Below are 11,695 nucleotides of genomic sequence, written 5' to 3' on the forward strand. Positions count from 1 at the left end.
TTAGCCATGTCTTTGAAGATCCTGAGTTGAATCCATCAGGAGTCAGAGATTTGTCAGCCTGCAGCTCCAACTATTTGCAAAGTACCAGCTCACTGGTGATTATAATTTTTCTGAGATCCTCCTTCCGTTCCATTTCCTGACCCACAGCTATTTTTTGGATGTTACTTGTGTCATCTATGGTGAAGACTGATGCAAAATACCTGTGTAATTAGTCTCCATCTCCTTATTTTCCATTATTAGCTCCCCAGACTTTCCAGAGGATCAATGCTCCTTTGTTAACTCTTATCTTTTTAAAATATCTATAGAAACTCTCACTATGTGTTTTTATATTTCTAGCTGGCTTCCTCGTTTACTCTTCTTCCCTTCTTTACCATTTATTTAGTCATTCTTTGCTGCTTTTAATATTTGTTTTTAAAAATTCTTCTGACCTGTCACCTATGTTTGCACAACTAGATTCTTTCTCTTTTAAGTTTGATGCTATGTTTTTTAGGTAACTGTAGATGGTGGGTTCCTCGGAATTTTTCTTTCTCATTGGAATGTATCTATTCTGTGTATTCTCAATTATTCTCCTAAATGTCTGCCACTGCATCTCCCTTGACTTATCCTTTAACCTAATTTGCCAGCTCACCTTGGCCAGTTATGCTTTCATGTCCGATTAATCACACTGATAAGTTTAAAATACTAATCTTGGACCCATTCTTCTCTTCCACAAACAGAAGTTAAAATTCAATCATATTATGATCACTGCTACCTAGGGGTGCCTTTCACTAAAAGGCCATCAATTAATCCTACCTTGCTACACAATACCAGGTTTAATATAGCCTGCTCTCTGGTTGGCTTTAGAATTGCTTTTCTACAAACTATCCTGAAAACATTCTGTGAAATTCCCTTCTATGCTACCTTTGCCTATCTGATTTCTCCAGCCTATACATTGCTCCCACAGTTGACTTCTTGCTGTTATAATTTCTCATGTCTACCCAAACAGCTTCTACATCCTGGACTCCTGAGCTTTGGACTTTCTTCTCTATTTTACTAATATGATCATTAATAAACGGAACCATCCCTCCAAGATTCCCTAGCTTCCTGACCTTGCTAAATGTCATGTACTGTTCAACACACAGGTCCCAACTGATGTCATCTTTTGACCTTGTCTCTGTAATGGCTATCCGATTGTATTTATTTATTTCTATTTGTGTTATTTCCTCCTGCACTGTTTGACCCTGATAGAGGCAAGGTTTTGAGACTATTGCACTCAATACTGACAAAGTTCTAGCTCGAGGGATGACTTTCAGTAGATCGCAATGAGTTAGCTGCTCTGCGATGTGCAAAACTCTCCTTCACATGCTGCAGTTCCTCTGAGCCACCAATAGGTAGCAGTACCAGCTCATGATTTTGGATTGTACAGCATTACATCCAGTAAGAAGTCTTGCAACACCAGGTTAAAGTCCAACAGGTTTGTTTGGTAGCACAAGCTTTTGGACTGTCTCTCGTTCTTAGGCCAACCCCAGTCCAATGCCTGCATCTCCACATCAGCATTACTTCCAGCAATGTTGTGAAAAATGACTTGACCTGTGTTTTAAATGGCCCCCATTCAGGAGTGCAGAGCTCCTTCTGTTCAAAAATGAATTCATGTCACAATGTCTACTTCTAGCTGCTAACCATTCTCTGTTTTGTTTAGAACCAGTTGAGGAACAGAATGAACACAAACTCTTTGCGGGTGAGTCATTAAGTAGGTGCCCCAACACTGTGTTTCCCTAAAAGCTTTGTTTTAATCTTGGGGCCCTTCCAATCTCTTGTCTGTGCTGCTTGAGCTAACCTTTCTTGTGTCAAAGTAATTGGTCTTAGCTTATCATCATTGTTCCTGACCTGTGTGTTCATGTGTGCACGCGTGTTGCTCTGTGTGCACAGACGGGCAGGTTAGGTGTATTGCCCGTGCTAAATTCTCCCTCAGTGTACCTGAGTAGGTGCAGCAGTGTGATGACAAGGGGATTTTCACAGTAACTTCATTGCAGTGTTAATGTAAGCCTACTTGTGACACTAAATAAACTTTAAAACGTGTATGTGTACACATGCATGTGTGTGTATATGTGTTTCTGTTTGCACATGTGTATCTATGCATGCATATTCATGCACCAGAGCCTATTTCATTCAAAGAGCATGCGGTGCTAAATGTGAGGATCAGAGCCCGGAACTCAGCTTTAAACTGTTTGGGTGAGTGAGGACTGGAGAGATTTTACCTGTCTTCATATGGTCTGCTCTCACCTTATTATCTCAGCTGCCTGTCTGTGTCTTGAGGTGGCAAGAGAGAAACAGTGAATAAAATAAGTGCGGCTTTGCAAATGGGATCTGACAACATAGTATACAGTGATTATGTTCACAGCAGTGTAACGGGAGCAGCACAGTTTCAGAAGGACATGAGACTATAGAGAAGATGCAGAAAGGATTAATGGGAGATTCCGAGATCAAAGGCTTCATTTACTTAAATAGATTGTAGAGACTAGTCTATTCTCCTAGAGGAGGGGAGGTTGAGAGGAGGTTGGATAGAGATGTTCATAGAGCTTTATTCAGAGTAGAAATGGAAAAGCTGTTCCCATTGGTGGAAGGGTCAAAGACCAGAGGCTATCAATTTAAAATGATTGGCAAATAAAACAGTGAAGACGAGGACAAACATTTTTGCCCAGTAAGTGGTTAGGATCTGGATTTCACTGCCGGAGAGTGTAGTGGGGGAAGATTCAATTGTGACTTTAGAAAGAGAAGTACCTGAAGAGAGAAGATTGTCAGGGTTAGGGTGAAAAAGTGCGGGGAGGGGATTAATCTAACTGAATCAATCTTGCAGAGAGCCAGCATGGAGATAAAAGGCTAAATTGCCTCCCCACATGAATTTATGAACATAGGAATTAAGAGCAGAAGTAGGCCATTCAGCCCGTCTAGCAATAACATCATGGTAGATTGGATTGTAACTTCAACTTCATGTTCCCTCCTATCCGTTATAACTTTTCACCCCCTTACTTATCAAGGATACATCTACCTCTGTCTTACAAATGCTCCAAGACTCTGCTTCTCTGTAATGGCTATCAGATTGTATTTATTTATTTCTACTGGTGTTATTTCCTCCTGCACTGTTTGACCCTGATAGAGGCAAGGGTTTTGAGACTGTTACACTCAATACTGACAAAGGTCTAGCTCAAGGGATGACTTTCAGTAGATTGCAGTGTTCCTCTACGTGCTGCAGTTCCTCTGAGCACCAATAGGTAGCAGTACCGACCCATGATTTTGGATTGCACATCATTACAAACGAAAATGTTGTGAAAAATGACTTGATCTGTGTTTTAAATTGCCCCCACTCAGGAATGCAGAGCAACTTCTGTTCAAAAATGAATCCATGCTACAATGTCTACTTCTAGCTGCTAACCGTTTTCTGTTTTGTTTTAGAACCAGTTGAGGAACAGAATGAACGCAAACTCTTTGCGGGTGAGTCAGTGCTTGTCTCCCTGAAAACAAATATTATGCTAGGTGGCCTAACACTGTGCCCTCCTAAAGTCTTCACTTTAACCATCATGGCAGCAGGGTGAGGCGGGAGCAAGTGACACCTTCCTATGATGTCACCATTTTGTTTCTGTGTGAGTGTCAGGGTTAGCTGGTGCCACTGGCTTCTGGTGAGTTGTACTCTCCCAAGCTCATGTAACATCACTCACTAGTGAACGTGTGACCTCCATCCTGCTCTGCAACTGTTGGATCCACATCAGGAATCTTCCCTCTCAATCCAAATCCTGTTGCAAATACTTGCTGGTGGTTTAACTCAGATGGATCTGATCTATCTATTTTCAATTAGGTTGCTGGCTCACTGGCCAGCTGAAGACCTGTCAAGGAGATGACGGCATGGTGTAATATTAGTAATCCAAAGGCCAGGTTAATACCCTGGGAATATGGGTTCAATCCCTCATGGAATTTAAATTCAATTAATTAATAAAAATCTGAAAAATAAAGTTGTCCCAGTAATGCTAACTATGACAATTCTCATTGATTGTTGTAAAAACTCAGTTTACTAATGTTTTTTAGGGAAGGAAATTTGCCATCCTTACCTACTGTGGCCTATATACGACTCCAAAGTCACAGCAACATGGGTTGACTTTTAAATGCCCTTGAAATGGCCGAACAAGCCACTCAGTTCAAGGCTTTTCGAGATGGACAATAATAGAACATAGAACAGTATAGCACAGTACAGGTCCTTCGGTCCTCAATGTTATGCCGAGCTATGTCCGAACCCAAGATCGAGCTATCCCACTCCCTATCATTCTGGTGTGCTCCATGTGCCTATCCAATAACTGCTTGAAAGTTCCTGAAGTGTTGGACTCCACTATCACAGCAGGTGATAATACTATGCTGGCCTTGCTCACATGCCATGAAAACACGAACAAAAACTCATGAAGTTAGCGCCACACGTTTTATTGAAGAGTTTCAGTGAAGAGGAACTGTGTCCACAGACAGGAAGGTGGTTACCGTTGGCACTAATTTAAGGTAACTAGGCAAAAAGCAGCAGAGACACAATTTTTGTTTTCCCATGAGCTGGTGTGATCTGGAAGGTGCTGATTGGAAAAGGTGATGAAAGCAGATTTAATTGCAACACTCGGGAGGGAATGGGTTATATATTTGAAAAAGAAGCATTGGCAAAGCTATAAAGAGAGAGCAGGGGAGTGGGACTAATTGGATAGCACTAGTATGGTGGGCCAAATGGCCTCCTTTGACGCAGTGTCCTCCCATGATATCTTTCTGTAAGCTGCTGCTACATACTGAAATAGCAAAACCTTTGGATTTGTGCACTGAGAATAATATGAGCTTGTTATGTCAACATTCTCCATTCTAACCGGTCTTTTACATTTGGTTAATTAGTTTACAATACAGAACACGGTCAAGAAATTAACTCCGAGAATGGGATTGCTGGTGTCTTTATGCTGTCTTCCTGCGCTAATCAAAGTCTGTGGAATGCTCTTAGTTCACCAGGGTCTCCTTTTAACAATAATTGAAAAGGGCAATTTTCCTCTCTAGATCTTCACAGATGAGTTGAGAGACATAAAGGATGGGATTTTACAACCTCACTCGGGCGAGACTTGGAAAATTTCACCCGAGGCCAGCAGAGAATTCCATTCTGTGAGCCACGCCCACCCAAATTCCGGGGCGGACATTGCGGTAAAATTCCGGCCAATATATCCAAGCTTTGTGAAACCTGTGAGGACAGATACACTGTTTGAGGTTTAAAGATAGTCTGGGTGGTAACGTGGAAATGAAGAACTAAAGCTGATCAGTGTAAACCTTTGGTGTTTGATTGCGAGTTCTGGGGATCAGCAGCAATGCTAAGAATAGGTTTCTGTGGAAGCTCCTGAGTGTGTGGCAGTGTGTAGCTCTCTCACCCATCCCATACTAATGAGCCTGTATTTACTGCATTTATAAACTCCATTGTGAGGATGTCCAGGGAATTCTAGGGCAAATACCTAGTGTGACTGTCTCTCCTCCATTTTCTCCTTTGTTGTGCCTGAGTATTAAATATTCTCCAAGTGTAAAGAAGAGGAAAGCTTCCCCCAAGGAGTGAACAGTGCTCCTGTGCCTAGCCAGACAGATGGCGCTACTCTTCTTGTATCCTGGACTAACTTACTGAAGAAAGCACAGAGTCAGTGGTGAGAAAGATATCCAGGAGAATTGGATTGCTGGTGAGTTTGATGCTACATTCCTGTGCCCATCAACACTAAGTGGACAACAACGATATGGGAGGATTGAACCTGAACAATATCTCTTCTGCTGACTCATGGCATCAATCGATAAGGCCTTTCATCTAGTCCTCCTACCCCAGGAGGCACGTGTCTGAGTAAAGGCTGGAGGTTTTGGTGAGGGGTCGGGGATGTGAAATTGAGGCCAGTACCCTTTGTTCATGATAATGTTAGGACGCACAGGCGGACGGTATTTACATACTTTGAGCACATATAAATAGGGAACAACTGGGACACTGGGTGGAGAGATATAAATCGGAACAGTCAATAATCTCTATGAATGGAAGAATGTTCTGTGCCTTTATTTCAGTTTCACCAACTGGCTTGCATCCTCTTAATATCCTTAAAAAAAATAATTGTGATTTTCATTATATCCTTTTATAGAACCAGTTCAGAACATTAGCCAAGAAGAAACTGTAAAGTGTGAGTAATATTTTTACACTGTTTGAATAAGAAATACTATGACTGCTTGGAATTTTCCTGTCTGTGAGCTGATTGAAGACAATGAAATTTAATGGATTATGGGTGGCACGGTGGTTAGCACTGCTGCCTCACAGCACCAGGGACCCAAGTTCAATTCTGGCCTCAGGTGACTGTGTCCCTGTGGGTTTCCTTCGGGTGATCCAGTTTCCTCCCACAGTCCAAAGATGTGCAGGTTAGGTTGATTGGGTCATGCTAAATTGCCCCTTGGTGTCAGGGGATTATGTGGGGTTACAGGGATAGGGCCTAAGTGGGACAGTTGTCAGTGCAGGCTCAATGGGCTGAATGGCCTCCTTCTGAAGTGTAGAGATTCTATGATTCTGAAGTATCCCAGTCACATTCTAATCCAAAGTCTCTCTTGATGATGTCTGTTCTTTATGTAATATGTTCATGGCCTCCCTCAGCTTCTCACATAAATCTCATGAGCAAATCCTTCAAGAGTATATTTTAGTGCAGAATTTATTACTGCTCCCTGTACAATGTAAGGTGTCAGCAGAATTCAAAGTCTGGACTAAAGAAAGCAGACTAGGGGGGTTAATTTAAAAAACCCTGATCTTTCTGCTTGCCACCTTTCCCATACACAGAAAGGTATCTTGCTGTGCTTTTCTCTTTGTAGGTAGTGGTCTATCTCCCAATCCTTCAGTTTTGGCGTGATCCAATTTCTATTACTAACCCCACATCAAACTTGTGATGGGATGAACTCAAAAGGGTTAGTTTATTTACACACAGTCAAAACATAGAAGGGTGGGTTGCCATATGATCTCATGTACACTCATACATAAAAGAAGAACAGCGAAAAGAAAGATTTACAGTGCAAAGGCCGCAGAGAAAAGGATTCTTTTTTCACATGAGTCCAGAGTCAAAGTCCAGTAAGGTATTCCTTCATGGAAGATTGCAGGTTGAAAACCTATGTTGTATAATCCACTTTTCCAGTGGAGTTGATTTCACATGAGGAAATGGGCATGCAAAGGTGAATGAGTCTTATAGGTGACGGTGCAGAGATTCCAGTAGAAACAGTGTAGATAGGGCTATGTATTCAAGCTGGACAGAGCCCCTTATCCATGCTGCTAGTTGTAAGTTATAAATTGGCTGACTGAGGTTTTTCTTTCAGTGCAGCAAGGCAACATTACTAGTTACACAAGTTAGAGGATTCCATGTGATATCACTCTCACTTCTTCATGGTGTCTTTGATGAAGGGAGCATCTCCTCCATCAGAGTTCCTGAGACGGTTAAATGTTTTAACCTTATCTTTGACAAAAGGATGTGTCTCGACTGTCTGACGTCTTGAGATGTTTAAATATATCAACCATTAAGACTTGAAAGGAAGGTTGCGAGTAACTTTGTCCTATCAGATGGATAGGCTCCAGTTGGACAAGCCTGGCTTATGAAATGCAGATGGTCTTTGAATAATTTTCTTTGAATTTGGCCTCTGCAGCTCACAGGAGCCATGGATGTTTCTTCACCGATGATGACAGGCAGTGCCACAGAAACTTGATGCTTCTATTGTTAGCTTTTATTGTTCAAAGGTCACGGACAGACAAAGCTTCAGCCACTTTAGAAGGATCTTTGTCCAATTATTTTAAATTTTAGAAATTAGGAATTAGGCTATCCACACATTTTTATGAAAATAGAGTGTCAGGTTTGTCCCCTGACAAGGAACTAGAAATGGGTAATAAATACAAGTCTTTCTCATTTCCTATGAATGATTTGAAAAAAAAATCACTGAATGAAAGTGATTTAAAAATTATGGAGTATTTATTCTGTTGGTGTTGCTACTGAACATTAAACCCCAACCTAATCTTTTAATTCTGTGGTCATTAACACGCATTTATTTGTTGGCTTCTTTGTACCCTATTTTATATTTACCCTTTTTATTTGGTTTCAGGTCGTCTATCCATTGTTACTTCAGATGAATGTATGGAATTGGCCGAGTTGATCAATAAAGACTGGAAGATGCTAGGCAGATCCTTGGGTTTAACTGATGGGGATATCAATACCATTGATCATGACTACTATCAGGATGGCTTGGTCGAGCAAGCCTATCAGATGCTTCAGAAATGGAAACAGCAGCAAGGGAAGACTGCTAATCACAAATGGCTAGTGTTTCACCTGAAGAAGGTGAAGAGGAATGACCTGGCAATGCGGTTTTGCTGTTGACACAGTGACAGATTTGCTGCTTGCCCTAACTTATTGCAAGCTTGGAGAATATATTGTTGATTGTTGTGAAAGCCCATTTGGTTCGCTAATGTCCTTTAAGGGAAGGAAAGTTCTCATCCTTACCTGGTCTGGCCTACATGTGACTCCAGATCCACAGTGATATGGTTGACTCTTAATTGCCCTCATGTTAGAGCAATAAATGCTGGCCTAGCCAGCAATGTCCACATTCCATGACTGAATTTCCTGATCAAGTGTTGGATCGAGCCCCCAGATGGGGTGTAATGCCTTATCTTGTCAGCTTGGATCTTGTTTGTCTATCTCATGGAAACCATGAATTGGATTCAATGGAATTTGAATTTGGTTTTTGGAGCAAGCAAGGAGATGGATTTGGATTAACCCTATCCAGTCTGAGCATTGGCTTTGTAACTTTAAGAATGGAGTAAAGATTAAAAAAACTTCCTGTGTGGGCCATACCTTTAAAAAATATTTGCATGAGCACTTGAAATATCATAACATTTCAAGGATATGGGATGAGAAATTAGGATTAGTGAGCCTTTAATGATAGTTGTCGGTGCAGACTTGATGGAACGAAGGGCTTTTTCTGTGTGACATTTAATGGTGGCAGAAGATACAGCCCCACTTTTACAAATTGTACAGTGTTCTCAGAGTACAATTAAGATCTTATCACATTGCACTCGCATCACTATACATGAACTTTCCCACTAGCCATTGGGGAAAAAACAAATTTGCAATTTTTATTGGTGATGGATTTTCTTTTAATCCAGAGTTTTATGCTCTGAAATACACTGCCTGGAAGGTTGGAGGAAGCAGACCCAGTAAAAGGGAACAAATAGATACAAAATTTCAGGCAATGAGAAAAGAGCAGGGCAGCAGAATGAATTCCTCTGTGCAGTATAAGTACTGGAAGCAGGAGTAGGCCATCTGGCCCCTCGAGCCTGCTCCACCCTTCAGTAAGATCATGGCTGACCTTTTCGTGGACTCAGTTCCACTTAACCTGCCCGCTCACCATATCCCTTAATTCCTTTACTGTTCAAAAAAACATTCAATGAGGTAGCGTCAACTGCTTCACTGGGCAGGGAATTCCAAGATTCACAACCCTTTGGGTGAAGATTTCCTCCTTAACTCAGTCCTAAATCTGTCCTTATTTTGAGGCTGTGCCCCCTAGTTCTTGTTTCATCTGCCTGTGGAAACAACTTCCCTGCTTCTGTCTTATCTATTCCCCTCATAATCTTATATGTTTCTATAAGATCTCCCCGATTCTTCTGAATTCCAGTGAGTATAGCCCCAGTTTACTCAGTCTGTCCTCATAAACCAACCCTCTCAGCTCCAGAATCAACCTAGTGAATCTCCTCTGCACCCCCTCCAGTGCCAGTATATCCTTTCTCAAATAAGGAGACCAAAACTGTACACAGTACTCCAGGTATAGTCTCATCAGTACCTTATACAGCTGCAACATAACCTCGCTGTTTTTAAACTCCATCCCTCTAGAAATAAAGGACAACATTCCATTTGCTTTCTTAGTTACCTGCTGCACCTGTAAACCAACTCCTTGTGATTCTTACACAAGGACATCCAGTTCCTTTTTACAGCAGCATGCTTCAATTTTTTACCATTTAAATAATAGTCCATTTTGCTGTTATTTCTACCAAAATGGATGACCTCACATTTACCAACATTGGACTCCATTTGCCAGACCCTCGCCCACTCACTTAGACTATCTACATCCCTTTGCAGACTTTCAGCGTCCTCTGCACACTTTGCTCTGCCACTCGTTTTAGTGTCACCTGCAAATTTTGACACACTACATTTGGTCCCCAACTCCAAATCATCTATGTAAATTGTAAACAATTGTGGTCCCAACACTGATCTCTGAGGCACATCATTAATCACCTATCGCCAACCAGAAAAACGCTTTAAAAAATGTATTGTTCTATGTGAAGCCAAAACCTAAAGTTCTGCAGCCTCCTCTGGAAAATTTTCTCTTCTGTAACTGCTAGTCATAAAACAAAGCTTTCAACACAGGTGGGATTTGAGTAATGTCACAACTTGATCAAAATCTTTTATGATTTAGTCATCCTCTGATTATATAAAAAAACTGTATATTTTTACTACATAATGAAGTCTCAGGTTATTTTATGCTCTATCATTGAAAGAAAAGAGGTAAGGAAGTAGCTTCAGTCAGTCAGAAGGACTGCAAAGTGTGGATTATGTTTGCCAAGGAAGAAAAATCAGAGCTGAAAACTAAGTTACTTGTGCACCCCCGCACCCCTCCCCAGGCTACCTTTGCACTTGAGTGGGTTCCCTTCAACTGCTTCCTGCCTTTCACTATCTGTTGTAAACCTTGCTGACGTGATGTCATGTCAACGAAAGGGAATTCCTTACCTAGGGAGGAACATATGGGGGCTGGGGGTGTGGGGGGGGGGGAGCAGGGGTGCGAGGGGAGCCCTTTCAGTTGATGTTAAATGAATTTAAATGAGGTTCCCACCCTTTCTCACAGGGAACCTCGTTGTGACGCCAGTATAGGGTGGGGAAAATTTGAGAAAAGATCTTGCCACTGAGATACTTGGTTCTGCGGGATTTATCAGCAGTGTAGCCATTTCCGCTCAAACACCAGCAGAAAATCCACCTCTCCCTACTTTTTAAATGTCTGAGTGATTTTACTCCAGCATTGCTGATAATAGTGTCATAGACATTGATCCTTGGAGAGTTGGTAACTCTATGACACGCTATAGTCAGTTTCCCTGTTGGGGACCATCAGGATCCTGTATTATTCAGCTACTAATTTAAACTTTTTCCAAGCATTCCAGTTTAATATGACAAACCACTGACAGGAGTCAACTCAAATTCCCTTTATTTAATACTTTTGGTACCAAACTCAAACTTACAACAGTTGCAACACTTCAACTTTTTTACTGAACTTAATTCTGAACTGAATATTAGTTCTAACTGAACATTAGGTTTTTAACTGAACATTAATGCTAATTCTTTCATTGGAAACAAACACTACCCAGTTTAGAACAAAATGTCCAGGTCCGTTCCTGTAAGAGGAATTTTCTCAGGTATCCCCTGGGATGCCCTGTACTTGTTGTACCTCACTCAACCAATACACAGACTGCAAAAGACAGTATATAGTTAAAAAACGAAAAGGAATTTATTTGGTAATGCATGCATCAGGAGAGAGACACAATCAGTGAGGGTTGACTGTCCTCTCTGAGGTAATATTGCTCAGTAAAATTATTATATCATTCTGAATATTTCGATATCCCACACAGTCT

At 41.3% G+C, this 11,695-nt stretch overlaps 1 protein-coding gene across 1 annotated transcript; it reads left to right on the forward strand.

Moving 5' to 3' along the window:
* Positions 1-1,365: 1,365 nt before the first annotated feature.
* On the forward strand, positions 1,366-8,989 carry LOC145342580 (tumor necrosis factor receptor type 1-associated DEATH domain protein-like). Its single transcript, XM_080188133.1, has 4 exons — positions 1,366-1,717; positions 3,433-3,471; positions 6,147-6,185; positions 8,128-8,989. Exons 1-4 carry the CDS (start codon positions 1,630-1,632, stop codon positions 8,397-8,399), a joined length of 438 nt encoding a protein of 145 aa, XP_080044259.1. The 5' UTR covers positions 1,366-1,629; the 3' UTR covers positions 8,400-8,989.
* The last annotated feature ends 2,706 nt before the right edge of the window (positions 8,990-11,695 follow it).

Source organism: Carcharhinus amblyrhynchos, chromosome 4 (genome assembly GCF_965287045.1).
Source record: "Carcharhinus amblyrhynchos chromosome 4, sCarAmb.v2.hapA, whole genome shotgun sequence".
Classification (NCBI taxonomy): domain Eukaryota; kingdom Metazoa; phylum Chordata; class Chondrichthyes; order Carcharhiniformes; family Carcharhinidae; genus Carcharhinus; species Carcharhinus amblyrhynchos.

What these genes read in the sequence shown, in the direction of transcription:
- LOC145342580 (XM_080188133.1), top strand. Translation starts at nt 1,630, where the DNA reads ATGTCACAATGTCTACTTCTAGCTGCTAACCATTCTCTGTTTTGTTTA. An exon ending in TGAACGCAAACTCTTTGCGG is followed by an intron (nt 3,472 to 6,146) that starts GTGAGTCAGTGC and finishes ATCCTTTTATAG; the next exon opens with AACCAGTTCAGAACATTAGC. An exon ending in CCAAGAAGAAACTGTAAAGT is followed by an intron (nt 6,186 to 8,127) that starts GTGAGTAATATT and finishes ATTTGGTTTCAG; the next exon opens with GTCGTCTATCCATTGTTACT.